The following is a 16,580-nucleotide window of genomic DNA, read 5'->3' on the forward strand; positions in this document are numbered from 1 at the left end:
GAGCCTGATGAGAGCTGCGGAGCTGAGTTGGAGACTCCAGGATGTTTTCTTAGTGGACAAGGCCTCCACATTCCAAAACCCAAACACCATGATTGCATCAGCAGAGAGGCTGAGGATCTGAGACCAACTTTTCAGCAGCCAGGCCTTCCTTTGGCAGGTACAATTTGCACCCACAAGAGCATAGGTGCTGGAACTAGGGGTGCTGCTGCACCCCCTTGCTTGAAGTGGTTTCCATCATATACAGGATTTACAGTTTGGTTCAGTGGCTCTCAGCACCCCCACTATCCACATTGTTCCAGCCCCCCTGCACAAAAGAAGCTGGCCTTGCAAGCCCAAGTCTTGGATGGTAACACATCAAGCTACCCAATCACAGGTGCAGATCAGGCCATCAGAATGCAACTACTAGGACTTGTGCCTGCAGTTCATTTGCAGGCATGAATTCTGACCACAAGGCCAAGTGGCATCTGCAGACTAGCTAAAAACATACCCTGAATGTGCAAGGAACCTGAACTCCCCGTTTGTGCCCCCAAAGTAACCCCTGCCACTCAGGGTTTGAGAAGCATATGGCTGAGGTGTGGTGGGGAACAGTGGTTCCAGGGCTCTCAGCCAAGTACTTTCCATGAGCTCTGAAGTTCACTGATCTTTTTCATACTGAAAGAGATTATTGACTGGAGAGAGACTCCCTTTGAAGCCACTAAGGTCTATTGAGTAAATATGCATTTAGGCATCTTTTAAAAAGTGAAGTATTGATCAAGTAAGCTGCAACAGGTCTCTTGTAAGAACATATCCCAGCGGCAAAGCTGTGTATGAGAGAGAGAGAGAGATAGTGGCACTTCACTTTCTTTAGTGCTGCTGCAATCAAGAGTGTGGTGCTGTTGCTCCATCATGGAGAAGAAAAATCTCTTGCCAAAAGGAACTGCTCTGCATAAGCATGAAGCTGCTTTCCAAAGAGGGAAAAGCCCTGTTATAGACAGCTGCTGCATTCCACCCCAGGCTGCATTTCAATGATAGACTAAAGGATTCCTCTATAATTCACTCTTGTAAGGCACTCAGCTACTACAGTGATGCAGGCAGTAGAAGAACCAGAATGGAATAGAATAGATTGTGTGGGATCCTGCTATTATTTATATTATGGTAGCAGCACCTAGGGGCCCATGTCATGGATCAGAACTCCATCGTGCTAGGTGCTGTACAAACACAGAACAAAAAAAACAGCCCTGCCCAAAAGGCCTTAGATTGTAAACTCCTGTCTACATTCGAGACCTTATAGCAACACAGCTCTACTGACAGAACAAGGAGCAATGGTCTCAAGTTGCAGTGTGGGAGGTTTAGGTTGGATATTAGGGAAAAAAAATTCACTAGGAGGGTGGTGAAGTACTGGAATAGGTTCCCTCGGGAGGTGGGGGAATCTCCTTCCTTAGAGGTTTTTAAGGTCAGGCTTGACAAAGCCCTGGCTGGGATGATTTAATTGGGGATTGGTCCTGCTTTGAGCAGGGGGTTGGACTAGATGACCTCCTGAGGTCCCTTCCAACCCTAATATTCGATGATTCTATGATTCAGCTGCGCTGCTGTAAGATTTCTTGTGTAGCCGCTCTATGCCGACGGGAGAGAGCTCTCCCATCGACATAATTAAACCACCCCCAATGAGCGGCTGTAGCTATGTCAGTGGGAGAAGCTCTCCTGTCGACATAATTAACCCCCCCCTCGCCCAATGAGCAGCCGTAACTATGTCAGTGGGAGAAGCTCTCCCGCCGACACAGTCTGTGCACATTACCACTTATGCCGGTGAAATTTATATCGCTCAGCGGTGTGTTTATTTTCACATCCCTGAGCCACACAGGTTTTGCTGACATAAGTGACAGTGTAGACATGGCCTCAGTTCCTCTCTCTCTCCCCTCCCCTTTTGGTGTCTCCCTGGCAAGGCTTACATATAGCACTTTGGGATCGTTCAGGACATAAGCAGCTACATATGTGTAAGATGTTTTCTTTTGCCAGATATGAACAGTGACGTGATCATTATTTGGGTGAGCTTTTCAGTTATGCATGGTGGGGTGGGGAAAGACCCCTACAATGGCCTATTTCTGATTGATTATTCTCAAACGCGCACCAGCAGTCTAGGCGTTAAACCTGGCAAGATGCTGCTCACCCTCAACTCCCCTTCCAGGAAATGGCAAATGCAAGCACTCAGCACCTGTCAGGATTGAGTCCAAATGCCTCCCCCAAAGCCAGAACCGGGAGAGATTCTCCACTGAATAACAATTACTATAATTATTATTTTGTTATACAGACAAAATGATAATTTGGGCTGCAAAGTGCTATGCGTGACAACGGGACTATATAAATTAAACAACAACGCTGCTTTGCATTCATTTAAACACCTTCACCCAATGATCTCAGAGCTGTTAAAAAACATTAATTAAGCCTCACAACAGTGCTGGGAAGTTAGCTTAAGGACTGCTATGAGCACTGTGTATGTGCTCTTGCCTTTTATCTGATACAAGCAAACCAGCTCAGCTGTGTGTCAAAGGCCCTATATTTCTAACAGGTAACAGAGAATCCCCTTTAGTTCAAGTACTGTGCTTTTGGGACAGGAAGAACTGAGTTCTCGCTGGCCTTAGCATCCAACTGAAAGTGAATTTAAAGAACTCTAGTTATCACTCTAAAAAAAACCCACCCCCCCTAAACTGTGGACAGAAAAACTCCCATTTACTACCTTTGTCTCTCCAGAGATCAGTACTTGAGACACACAGAGCGCACCAGTCAGTGCAGTATAAATTCACTCAAGCCATTAAGCCCAAACTCCTACCGCATCTGTACTGTGGAAAGCCGCGGCCGCTCGTTTTAAGCAGTAATGCCATAACGATTACATGCTTGTGTTTCCTGGCTCAGACTCTTGACCAATAGCCCTGATCCACTGGCAAGGGATGGGTCATTCGCTCATTAGTAGGAATATATTTCATTAGTCCCTTCTGCTCTCTCTCGGACTCCCCCGCTCTCTCTCCATACCCGAGTGTGCGTCTGGATAATGTCACTTGTGTGCAGGATAAATCAGCTGAACAAATCCTATTATATTTTGGAACACTGACAGCGACATGGTAATGACATTGAAACAGGGAAAATACTGTGTTGCTCCTACTGATCTCATGTCACCCACATGATCTAGCTGCCATGCCAACTTCACTATTGTACCAAGATGACAGAGGTCTCGGTTTCTCTCACCAGAGCCACCATTTTTGGGATGTACACGGACACGTCCATATTATAGATGGTTTGTCTAGCCTCTCCCATCTTTAAAGCATTACTAACACACCTACTTCCCCAGTATCTGTACCGCTGTGGGAAACAGGCCACTGACTCGCTAACAGTACCTAGATTTAAACAGTGGGGGGCTGGTGAAATGAGAAAGAAACTGGGTGATGTGGATGGCACTGTTATATCAATTGCGCACACACAGCAGGAGCTGGGCCTAGAACACTGGTTTTTCGGCTCCAGACAGCACAGCTGTAACACTGGAACCAAAGGAAAACTTCTGGTGATGGTGGGATTAGATCCCTTTATGCTCGCTGGGGGGCTAGCCAGGGACTCTGATGTCACTCACACACAAGCCAGTATGTTATATAGCACATGCCTGGTGAAGGGTCATTCAGACTTGCTACATCTCATAGGCTGACATATTAAGAGTCTCGTTCTTTAGCAAAACCTGCAAGGCCGCGCTCTTTATTCTTGGCATGTGTCTAAGCAAGGGAGAGGTAGCCAGCGGGAAGGGAGACTCGCCGTGTGGCTCATGCACTAGACTAAGACACTCTATAGCTCTGGGTTCAACTCCCAACTGTATCACAAGCTTCCTCTGTGACACTGGGCAAGTTACTTAGCCTCTGTGTGCCTCAGTTCCCCATCTGTAAAATGGGACCTAATGATTGGAGGGGAGGGATAGCTCAGTAGTTTGCACACTGGCCTGCTAAACCCAGGGTTGTGAGCTCAATCCTTGATCGGGCCATTTAGGGATCAGGGGCAAAAAAAAAATCTGTCTGGGGATTAGTCTTGCTTTGAGCAGGGGGCTGGACTAGATACCTCCTGAGGTCCCTTCCAACCCTGATATTCTGATTTGTCTATTTACAGCATAAACTCTTCAGGAGAGATACAGTCTCTTACCAAGTACAGTGGGGCCTCCAGGTTCTCCTTCAATAGTAATAACAATGAGCAAGTTGCTGTGCTGCTTTGGGGAGATTTGCTTTCTACAAAGTCGTGTGCTGGGTGCGATCTCATAGGACACCCCAGGAGCATTGAAACATCATGTAAATTTTTTTTAAGGACATTGCCAGTTTAGTGCACTAGCTGGTTCTTTAAATATTGAGTCCAAATCCAGCCCTGACTTACACCCTACATAACTCCACTGGAGTCAGGGAAGTGAGAGGGGGCGGAAGTCAGTGCACGACAAGGCCCAGAGGGCAAAGCTAAATTCAAACGTACCCTTGACCCCCTTCCTCAACAGAAGGGATATTGTGAGGCTCCGGGCCTGCGGCCAGTGGTGCTTTAAATAGCATCGGGCTTGTAGGGAGAGCCCGAGTGCCTTTGCTTCTGGCTCTTGTAGGACTCTTGGATTCTGCTGCTTTTTTTAAAAAGCGGTTACGTAACTATCCCCTTCGGCTGGCAAACTTGCAAGGCAACGTGAGGTCAGGCCTGGTAAGTAGCTGTTCACCTGGCATATAAACAAGTGCCAGGCAATCATATGGAGCCCACAGAAAACCTTAGGCTAAGCCACGTGCAATGGAGCTGCTGGGTCCCTGGCAGCCGAAGCGGCTAAAATCAGCTCCGGAACAACAAATCTAATCGGTTGCGAGACATATGGCAAAGAGCAACCTGCAGCGGCTCAGACAAACTCAGCAAAGCTCTTCTCCACTCAGGCAGCCAGGGCGGGGCTGCTGCTTAGCACACCTGCAAGAGACCCCGCCCCTGGGGCGGCGAGCACATCGCACCAAATGCAGTGCGAACGCGGCCTGCAGAGGAGGGGGCGACATGGGGGAGGGAGCTAAGAGAGACTGCCTGAAACATCCCAGACACAACAGCACTACTCAGCAGCCTCGGGCCCCATTCCACCGTCAATGGACGTTGTGTGTGAGCAGGGTCAACAAGCAAGCAAGAAGCCAAGAGAACGGCACAGAGCGCAGGGTTAGGGCAGCCAGCCATTTAAAGGGACAGAAATCTTACATATTTTTAAAGTAAATATATTTTAAAAGGGGGTTGATCTGCAGCTTTATTTTTTTCTTTACAAGAAATTTTGGAGAGGAGCGGAGAGGAGAGGAGAGGACCGGAAGGAATTTACTTCCAAGGGATATTTGTTTTGCAATGTTACAGGCTGACAAACTGAACTAGTGGAGGATTATTATTGGCGTTACCATAGCATGTACTCTCTGTAACAAGGACTACTTTCTGCTGTGGATAATACTTGATGCCTCTAATAAATAACATGTCTAGGGCATTAGGCCCTGATTCAGCAATGCACTTAAGCACATGCTTTGACTTGAGTAGGTGCGTACGTGCTTTGCTGCAGCATGGCCTTATAAAGGCACTTTTCAGCCATAAATCTCAAAGCACTTTACAGAGCAGCTATCAAGTAAAAACTATGCAAATGAGATGTCATGTTAGTATGGGCGTGTCCATTCAAATACCAAACTTCAGCCTTTGAGCATGCCCAGTGTGAACTGGATGAATAAGGTGTGAATAATGCACAAGGCATTATTTCTGGGCCTGTTACTGTTCAACCTGCTGTCCTGGCTGAGCAGGAGTCAGGCTAACCTGAGTGTCTTATATGTTTAATCAAAGTGTTGTGTCCTCTCATCTGAGAGACCGGACTCCTGAGTGCTTCTGAAACATTACAAAGGCTTTGCCCGAGGTCGCAGAGGTCATCAGCAGGAGAGCTGGGACAAACCCAGTTCTCATATACTCAGCTCCACTGGGCCCCAGCTGTCCAGTCTAGAATACTCCATGTGTTCCGTACACTCTACCTACATCAGCTAATTAACCTGCATGGCTGCTTCAGTGGAATGGTTAAGAATTGCTGGGCACATTTTACAGAGGAGAAGCTAAGGCACAAAGAGGTAAAGTTCCTTGCCCGAGGTCACACAGCAAGTCAGTGGCAGAGCTGGACGCTGAACTCAGCAGCTCTAGTCATCCAGCCCTGTCCTCGTTCGACCAGAGTGCAGGGATAATAAATGTAGCCCTTCCATAGCATGTTTCACCTAGAGACGAATCTGCTTTACAAGGCAGGTAAAGGTCAGATGTGGGAGCCGTAGCACAGAGACGGGAAAGAACTTGTCCCAGGTCCCATTGTGATCATCTAGTCTGACCTCCTGTAGAACACAAGCCATAGCACCAGCCCGAAACAATTCCTAGAGAAGCTCTTGTAGAAAAACCTCCAATCTTGATTTTAAAATGGTAAGTGATGGAGAATCCACCACAACCTTTGGTAAATTGTGCCAATGGTCAGCTAAACTCACAGTTAAAAATTCATGGCGTATTTCCAGCCTGAATTTGTCTACTTTCAGCATCCAGCCATTGGATCATGTTATACCTCTCTATGCTATATTGGAGAGCCCATTATTAAATATTTGTTTCCCAGGTCAATATAGACTAATAACATCACCTTTTAGCTGTCTCTTTGTGAAGCTAAATACAGCAAGTCTGTCACTGTCAGGCAGGTTTTCTAACCCTTTAATCATTCTCAGGGCTCTTCTCTGAGCCCTCTCCAATTTATCAACATCCTTCTTGAATTGTGGACACCCGAACTGGACACAGTGTTCCAGCCGTGGTCACACCAGTGCCAAATATAAAGGTGAAATAACCTCTCTATTCCTGCTCAAGAGTCCCCTGTTGGTAATCTATGTGGATTTAGGAAACCTGAAAAAGGTAAGAAGTGTGAGTAATGGAATGAAGCGGAAGGAAAATGTAAAGGAGGATAGGAGGAATACTTCCCAATGAGGGGATCATGGAAGAGTCCCTAAGGCTATAGCTTGGTAACTATTTCCCTGGTCACAGCCTCAGCAGACACTGAACCTGAGACCTCCGGATCTAAAACACATAATAAGCCGCTACAGGTTGAGCTACAAGGGCAGCTTTATTAGTTCAGAAGCACCCATGGACTCAAACTGCTATGCTGTCCACTAGAGAGAGACAGAGCCCCAGCATACTAGTGCAGCTTACATCTACACTGCGGGATTTACCGAAAATATTCCCACTGGTGAGCGCAGTTACATGAATTAGTCCCACGGAAGTTGATAGGCTACTGCTATCAGGAACTACTCAGAATGAGAGAGTGCTCAACTCATACTGACATGAGTGCAATGATCATATGTGCAAAAATGCAGAGGCCAGAACCCTTTACTGAACTTGTCCTAAACTGATCCAATCGTCATCCTTGCGTGATCCTTGCATACACTGAAGGTATGGCAATGCCACACAACCCCATGCATCAGAGGTCCCACCTCCTTAATTCAAACGCAACTGTCCATCCATTTTTCAAAGAGAAATGGATATTTTCCTATGCACTGAATAAAAGTTTTAGCTGTACAATAATCCACCACCACTCCCCTACTGTTCCTGGAGACTGAAAAGGGGAAAGCTAAGGCGAGAGGCCACACAAGGCTTTGCTTTTGGTACTACTTTTCTCCTAGCCTCTGGAAATGCTGGCACTTCTTACCACACCGCCACCCATCTCTATGGAGGCTTCTATTTTGCAGACAGAATGCTCCAGGTGGGGATTCCTGGGAACAATTGACTAGCAAGTGGCAGTGTCGTCCAGTAGCCAGTGCCCAGGACAGATTCAGGAGACCAGAGTTCTATTCTGAGCTGCACATTGACCTACCCCATGATCTTGGGCAAATTGTGTTTCTCTTTGTTTCAATTTCTCCATCTGTAAAATGGGGATAATGATACTTTCCTTACCCGGTAACGCACATTGGAATCTTTGGATGAAAAATGTGGTGTAAGAACTTGGTATTATTATTGCTAGGACGGGTGTTTGTTCTCCCAACAAAAGCAGAAATCGAAATTGATAACCCATTGTAGGGGAGGGGAGAGATGAATAGTAACACACTAACATTCACAGCCACTTGCTCATCACAGTTGCATGGCACGTGGATCTTCAGGACAACAGCAAGCATAGAACTCAATTGCTCCTATATTAAGAACATAAGAATGGCCATACTAGGTCAGACCAAAGGTCCATCTACCCAGTGTCCCATCTTCCGACAATGGCCAATGCCAGGTGCCCCAGAGGGAATGAACAGAACAGGTGATCATCAAGTGATCCATCTCCTGTCGCCCATTCCCAGCTTCTGGCAAACAGAGGCTAGGGGCACCCTCCCTGCCCATCCTGGCTAATAGCCATTGATGGACCTATCCTCCATGAACTTATCTAGTTCTTTTTTGAACCCTGTTATAGTGTTGCCCTTCACAACATCCTCTAGCAAACAGTTCCATAGGTTGACTGTGCATTGTGTGAGGAAGTACTTCCTTTTGTTTGTTTTAAACCTACTGATTTCATTTGGTGACCCATAGTTCTTGTGTTATGAGTACAAGTACAGACCCCCTACTGCTTGAGCTATAAGACCCTCTGCCTGTAGCTGCTAGCCATAGAGGGTCTATGACACACCATTAAGCAGTCTTGGTTCTCGCCCACAGGATAGTGGTGCACCCATCAGTCACCACGTTATAACATTTTGCACTTGCACAGCATGTTCCGGCCTTGTCATCATCAATGCAGCGAGGGTGAGTGACTCCCCCAAGCTCACATAAAAAGGTTAGTGGGAGGGTTGGGAATATACCCAGGAGTCCTGACTACCATTCCCCTGCTGAAACTACCTGGCAACTCTGCCTCCCTGTGACTCACACTTTGATCCCTCAGAATAAGAGGCTATCCGAGCACTTCTTTAGCTGTCCTCCCAGCCAAGCCACTCACCAGGGAATAACTTCAACCCCCCCCCAGATATGCCCCCCAAAGCCCCACTATCCTACAGTGGTGGGAAATTATTGTACAACCCTTTGAGAGCTCCTGAGCTCAGAAAGGTTTTTGTCCAGGGCTGCCACAAGAAACAAGAAGAGATTGAATACAGTAATTTAGACAGTCAAACTCCATTTCCTGCCAAAAGACAAACGAAAATACACACAAAAGGCAGCAGTCGGGTGGTGGCTGAGGGCCGGCGCTTGATTATCTTGGACAGATATTTCACTAGAGTATCCTGGCGGCAGTGGCTAAGGTGACACCTTTTCATTTAAGGCACTCGGCTTTGTTATGCTGCAGTTCATCAAGCGGGAGCTTGTGAAAAATAAGAATCCAATCAGACAGATGAAAAGACCTGGCTGCCAGGATGAGCGGCTGAGCTTACTCCTTCGCTCTCCAGAATAGCGAGGGTCAACGGAGGAAACCTTCCACATCACCACCCCAGACACCGTGGCTGGGTTTCAATCCCCACCCAGCACCCAGTCAGGTCATCTGCTCCCTTCCCCTGGGGTCTCCAAAGCAAGTGCTATGACACCAGTGCTATCTTCTGGGATATACCCGCTACAATCCCATCCCGCTCTGGTGTGTCAGGGCAGCAGACCCCCTGGTTGTTCCCAGCAGCAATGGGCCGTAGATGGCTCCCCTGGGCCCTGAAGATGAACCGCAGAATGGAGAGTGGACTCCAACTAGCACCCTGCTCTGGGAAGTACCATCCCTTTGGGGAGGCTGCCCCAGGAGGAGGCTCACTAGAGGAGGCTCCCCCCAAAACGTTGATCCTTGGGAGCAATAATGTCGATGGGCTTCAGCCAGTGGGAGATAAGGAAAGACAAACGGGCAGGTGAGCGGGACCTGAAGCGCATCCCCTAAAATAAGTTAAGGATTTTTAATGTGGATAAAAGCAACAGCACACGGTAGCCCAAGGTGCCAGCACTTCCCAGGTGGGCGAAGGCACCCGGCTTTTAAATCTTGTGAAGGATAGTCCAGTGGTTAGGGCGTAAGCCTGGAACTCAGGATTCCTGGGTTGGATTCTCTCCTCTACTACAGGCTTCCTATGTGACCATGGGCAAGTCACTTAGTGCCTCAGTGCCCATCTGTAAAATGGGGATAAATAGCACTGGGGACTTGGCAGGATAAATGTTTTTAAAAGATTGGAAGCGCTCAAATACGACAGCGATGGGGGTCCTATAAGTACCTGAGATAGAGAGAGAAACAATGCACCTGAAACCTGTGGAAATCCATTATGCCCAAACCATGGGCACCAGAACGGGGGGGCTGGAGGCCATGCCCCCCGCCCCCCCCACACACACTTTTAAAAGTGGAATGGCTAAGACTGCCTTCCCCTTTTTACCAGCTGTAAGGGCAAGCAATGGGGGGATGGGGCAGAGAGGAGCGAGCGGGAGAGGGGGATCTTGGGGGGGCGGGGAGAAGAGGCAGTGTGGGAGGAGGCCTTGGGGGAAAAGGCAGTGTGAGGGCGAGGGGAAGCAGTTTGAAGGTGGGATCTTGGGGAGAAGGGGCTCTGCAGGGAGTGGGGGCATGGTTTGGGCTCCTGTGCCCCCCCACATTTTTAGGGTGCTTCCACCGCTCCTGGCCCAAACACTCACCCTGTGTCCCTTATTATGTTGGGTTTTCCGAACGTGAGCAATTACAGTCACAGACTTGCATGCCTCCTATAGTTTCTATCAGAGAAGAAGAGATTCTTCTTCACTTCCTGTCCTAAACTCCTTAGTAGTAGAGCTGGTCTCTCTCCTTCTCCCCCCAGCCCCCATAGGTATAGAATTACATTTCATGAAACTTTCTGAAAGTTCAAAGTTGTTTCCCTGTCACACGGTTTAAAAAGTAAACCTACTTGTGCTGGTTGTTTTTAAAACGCATTTTTTTCCCCCAAAAATTGTTATCAAACCAGCCACTGAAATGGTAGGAGCTCCAACCTCCTACCAAACTTCGCTATCCATGGAAAATGCCAATAATCATTTCGATAAACATTTGGATTTAAAAAGTGACAAATAATTGTGACGAATGAAACATTTCAAACCCGAGATGAGGTTGGGGCGGGTAATCGCTTTGATTGGACCCATTTACGTTGGTGAAAGGGCCAAGCTTCGGGACGACACAGAGCTCTTCTTCAGCTCCGGGAAAGGGACTCACAATGTCATCGCTCAGCACAAGGGTGTCACAGATCAGGAGTTGGCGGATTTCCCAAGAGACTGTTCAAGGTGAAGTGGGCAGTTAACGCGCCTACAGTCCTAGGGCAAAGGAGGGTTAGCAGAGTGGGTTACAGATAGTGATCGGTGATGTGATTGCTGAGCCTTGTGGGATCAAATGTATTATTCAAACGTAAGCTATTCTTATCTCATATGTACACAGTGCTGACGGAACAGGGAGATGCTGCAGCATTACCTGGAACCATTCATCACCCAAGTGAATAATGCCTGTTTGAAAAGCCACCGAGCAGTCATAAAAAATGACCAATTTTCCCTGATTTATGCTGCAGATTAGTAACTACTGTCTTCTGCCCTTAGAAGGGAAGGGACGTGCACTATCTTTCATTCATCCATTTATCTGCTGTTCTTCATTCTTCCCTTTCTGAAAACTTTACTTGGTGAGAAAGTTTGTGCTGCCAAAAACCCCCTGCTCTTGGTTAGTTTACTCCCCTTCACTCACACACACACACACACACTCTCTCTCTCTCTCTCTCTCAGATTTTGTAAGCAATGGCACCTGGTACTTTGCCTCCAATTCACTTTGCAAGCCAGGCCAGCTCAAGCCTTAGGGCCATTCGCTGGAGAGACTCAGACCCAGCTTCTTCTGCCCAAGCGATGAGCATGAGGCTTGGTGCACGCAGGCCAGCTGAGTCACCAACTCAACAGCTCATTCCGCTTGATGCCAGCGGTCACAGCTGCCGCTCTGGCTCAGCCGCAAGGCGCTCTGACTGGCTGGAGCAGTCAAGTGCAGCACGCCCCTCCCCGTCTTCTCTGTAATTATTCGTGTGCATGCTGCAGTCCCGTTACTGCCGCGTGCCGGGATGGCTCACTGATAAGATTCTACGAACTTGGTCGTGGCTGTGAACAACCATTGCACGGGGAAGGAAAAAGAAGCAGCCACAAAGCGGGGGGGACTCGGATTTTCTGTTAACTGCTTGCTGCCCTATTCGAAAAACATGGGGCCGGAGGAGCCGTACCCTGCGCTCCAGCTCACGGCAATGTGTCAACAGCGTGGGGGGCTATTGCTGTAGGGTTTAGGAATGAACTCTTTGTTTACTACAGGAGAGCAAAAAAATCAAGACCTTTGTTTGACCACATCTCTTAAAAGCCCAACCAGCTCCGCCTAATCTCTGTCAGTCTCACTGTAGCATTCCCAGAGCTTCTCACCACCCACCCCGTGGGTCAGCCGAGGCCTTTGGCCAGGCTGGGGACTTCAGTTTCTGATGGCGAGGCAGCAGTGTAGCCCGCCACCCTTCAATTCCCATTGTGCTGACAGGCAAAGCCGCTCTGTGGATACATTTTACGCCTGCAACCATGCAGCCCTGCTGACGGATGGCTGACAAGGGCTGTAACTGGGGCAAATCACCAATGGACAGAAGGCCCTAGAGAGACGTCTATCCCAGACATCTCTGCAGCCACCTCCACTTACTGAAAGACTATACTGTCCAGGGTTAGGGGCTGGGGTTCTGCCAGCTGTATTTAAGTTGAGGAGTTAGTACCTTTCCCTGGGGCAGCCCACTGAAATCCAGAGGGCTGCTTCCAGAGCAAAGTGCTTCTGGATGTAAGGATTCAGAATCGAACAATACTCCGAATCGTGCCTTTCATTCGGGGCTCCCTATGCACTTTCTCCACTGTACAGATGTAGACTGAGGCCCAATAATGCTTTGGCAGCTTTCCCTGCCTGGGTCACAGAGCAAAGCTGGGAAAGGAACAGAGTCCCAGTCCCCTGCTCCAACCACTAGGCCATGCTATCCCTCCAACTCTTTGCTCACATTCTCCTATGCAATGTAATAATTGTTTTCGTCGAGGACTCATTATAGGGACCACAGGGAGCTAACTGTCCCTTTTATGGCTTAGCAACGCCACTGAAATGATGGGGTTAGTGAGGTTCAGTGTTTTGTTTCAGCGTCCCAAACTCCCAGCACGACTCGCTGGGAGTATGTCTACAGGCAGCACATACCCCTATGTGGGGAGGTTTAGCGGCCCAACCAAGTAACCCCAGCGGAAAGTCCTCAGCTTCAACCTAAGGGCAGCTCTTTGAAATGGCCACGCGCCAGAAACTCAAACCCAGATGTACCTCTGGGCTTCATCCTTCTCCCACTGGAGTCAACAGGAGGGTTGCTTTGGCTCCAATGGGCAGAAGGAATCCGATTCAAAGAGAGGGCCTGATTCTCATCTACACCAAGGCCTCTTTCTACCAGGAGCAGAGATGGGATTTCTGCCCGCTTTCAGGTCCCTTTATGCTGCCAGTGGCCTGAGCATCCTGGGAAACTACCCACAGAAACTAAATCAGACTAAATTTCTCTGCCATTGAACCAAATGGGGACTCCCCAGAAGAAAGCGGGGTGGGTACCGTGCGAATCAAAGAGGAGGCATTCCAAGTCTGCCACCTGACTGGGGGGCATTCCACAGGGCTTAGTTTGCAATGAAAGAGGCGCCGGAGCTCTGGCACTTATTTTACATTCATAACTGATACAGCAAGCCCAGAGGTGCCGGGGCTATGAACTGCCTGCCAAGCCTAGAGGTACCAGGCTCAGCAATGCAAGCCCAGGCACAAATTAAGTGCTCACGTTCCGACTCTGCCATTCGTCCGGGGGGCAGTGGAAGCACACTGTGTTTTCCATTCTCCCTTTGCTCAGACTTGAACTTGCCTCTCACTTGACGGAGCTAATTAAGACGGAAAAACCAAAGCACAGCGCTCTAACGATTACATGCAGCCCCGATGCAGTGCACGCTGTACTGCTGATTTCGGTACAGCATATCAAAGGCTGCAATACACCGCCCGGGTTGAGGCAGATCCCAACAAGTGTAGCCTACACGACCAGTCAACACAAGCATGCTTGGGCTTATTTGCAGAATAAACCCAAGCACCTCGCCCGCCCCCCGAATCGTCCCCTTGAATCTTGTAGTATTTAGCTCTGATCTTCAAGCTATTCCCTTATCATTTTTTGGTGCACAGACATTGCAGAGCTGGCTCTGCATTGGGAATTGGGGACTTCAGTGGGTTAATGGTCTATGTTCCAGACCCCTAAAAAAAAAATCAAGCCATTTCTTAGCAAATCTCACTGTGCAAATTAGTTTAGACTCTGCCTCAAATTAAGATTTTTGGGGTAAAATTCCACTCAGAGGTGCCACCATAAGGGGTCAGGGTTCCAGTGGTGCAGAGGATTTGTGCTGGTCTTCTGGATGGAGGTGGAATTTCATCTCTAATTAATTATTTTGTGGAATAAAAACTAAGTAAATAGGAGGATTCCCTCAGAATATCTCAAAGCACCTTACACTAATTCTTTAACAAATCACAATCCTGCTGTGAGGTAAGAAAGCATTATGCTCCCCAATATACAAATGGGAAAATTGAGGCACAAAGAGGTCACATGGTGAGTTGGCAGCAGAGCCTGGCATGGGTCCCAGCAGCTATAGCGCCTAGTTGTCTGATCTACTCAGTAGGCCACACTGTCCTGGTACAAAACAGCCACATAAAGTAGCTCAGGTGGTGGAGCTCAGCATGGCTGGTTAAACACGTGACTTACCGCGCTGCTACAGGGAATGTCCTTGACTTTGAGCCAGGCCAGATCTAAGGTCCCCTCTCCCCTGTAGCAGGACTGAAGCCTTTCTTTGATGCGGTCGTTGATCTTTTTCAGGATGAAGATGCACAAAGCAGACTCATCCAAGGACTTCATTTTCCTCTTCTGCCCCTTGGAGAAGACTGTGAAAAGGATATCGTCGTCGGGGCTGGCACCCAAGGACCTGGCCAAGATGGCACCTGCCTTGGATAAATAGGCTGCTTGGAGGAGCCGGTACTCCACCCCGTTCTTCTCGCAGCCAATGGGCACCTCAACGTAGGAGTTGAAGGCTGCGTCCTCCTTGCAGAGCCGGACCAGCTTGGAGGTGTAGACCTGCTCCTTGGTGGTGGAGCCAGGCGGGGAGATCATCTCGGGCTGCAGGGTCAGAAAGTAGACGAAGTTGCCGCTGCTGAAGCCGTAGATGTAGTAGATGTCGAAGTCTGGGATGATGGTGAACGTGTCTGAGGGGATCTTGATCATGGAGGCCACGAACTCGTCGTGAAAGACGTAAGCGAACATCCCGTCCGCCTCGGAGTTCTTGGTGAGCTTCCTGCTGGAGATGGTGGGGAAGTACTCCGGCTTGCCGTCCACGGCTGTGGCGATGAACAGCTTGTCATCCATGTGGCTGTAAGAAACAATGACTCCAAAAACAGAGCCACTCTCGTTTACCCCAGAGAGGTAATGCTCCTTCTTATGGAAGGGCTCTCCCAGCTTGAAGAGGTCCTCCAGCCTCAACAGCTTGCAGATCCCCTGGTAAAGGCTCCCACAGGCGATCAATCTGTTCTCCTTGTAGTCTATCAGGAGCATTTTGTTGATATTGTTAGTGAGAGTCAAGGGTTCATTGCAAGTCTGGACTATCCTGGGAGGATAGCACTTTGGGTTATCCTCATCTGGACCAGTCTGGTGGGTCACCAGAACTTTTAGGTCATTGGAGAGTTTGTAGATCCTGTTGACGGCCCCCAAGTAAATGTGCCCAGTTTTTTCATCAACCACCAAGTGGTTAAAAGTCCCCTCTGCCTGCTCTCCGGGGAAAGTGGCAAAGGGCCTCTTTGGATGAGGCGGCTGTTGCCTAGCGAGGGATGACATCATAGTAGATAGGAGCAGGTGGGAAATCAGGCAAGTCCATTTCCACATGGCCACCGACATGGTTAGAAAGTTTTGTATTCCCAAGCGAGTGAGGATGCGGAACAGCAAGTGTTTTCAAAGTCCCTTCGTGGATTTTGTCCTACAAGCAAAGGGAGAGGAAAACAAAAGTATATTACTATGGAGAATTTCCCGCCCCTCCAGCCTTCAAAACCATGTCATCTTCAGAGCACATTTAATTGCTAATGCCACCTTTCTCATCTCTGCTCTCGCTCTATAAAACCAGCACAAAGGAACCCTCCTGGAAAGAAAAGACGGGCAGAAATCTCATGCCAGATTAATAACCAGCCACACCACCCCCCCAATAACACAACAGAGAAATGCATTGGAAGCAAGCATAATGTAAAGGGTTAATGGCCACAGATATGGATGAGTATTTGCATTACGAAGCCCTGGCTTTGACAGGGGTCCCCTTGTGCTAAGCACTATATAGGCACATAGTTCCTGTCCCTGTGTTTACAATCCAAACAGACAAGACAGAATGAATTATGATCCCCTTTTTACAGATGGGAAACTTGAGTAGAAGAGAGATTCAGTGACTTCCCCAAGGAATGGGTGGCAGAGATATGAATTAAACCCAGATCTTCTGTAGCCAAGCTCAGTGCCTTAACCACCCTTTCTCTCTGATAGAGAGTCACCTCTTACCTAGAAGTAACTAATAGAGTCAGTGTCCCT

At 48.4% G+C, this 16,580-nt stretch overlaps 1 protein-coding gene across 7 annotated transcripts in view; it reads right to left on the reverse strand.

Annotated features, from left to right (window-relative positions):
• The window catches only part of PLXNA4 (plexin A4), a 625,415-nt gene that overhangs the window by 556,960 nt on the left and 51,875 nt on the right, over positions 1-16,580 (reverse strand). For all 7 annotated transcript variants that reach the window (XM_039519674.1, XM_039519675.1, XM_039519676.1 and 4 more), the window contains exon 2: positions 14,730-15,987. In XM_039519674.1, the coding sequence (XP_039375608.1) occupies positions 14,730-15,908 (1,179 nt within the window). In that variant the 5' untranslated portion in view covers positions 15,909-15,987. The remainder of the gene's footprint in view (positions 1-14,729; positions 15,988-16,580) is intronic.

The sequence above is a fragment of the Mauremys reevesii genome, linkage group 1 (genome assembly GCF_016161935.1).
Source record: "Mauremys reevesii isolate NIE-2019 linkage group 1, ASM1616193v1, whole genome shotgun sequence".
In the NCBI taxonomy this organism is placed as follows: domain Eukaryota; kingdom Metazoa; phylum Chordata; order Testudines; family Geoemydidae; genus Mauremys; species Mauremys reevesii.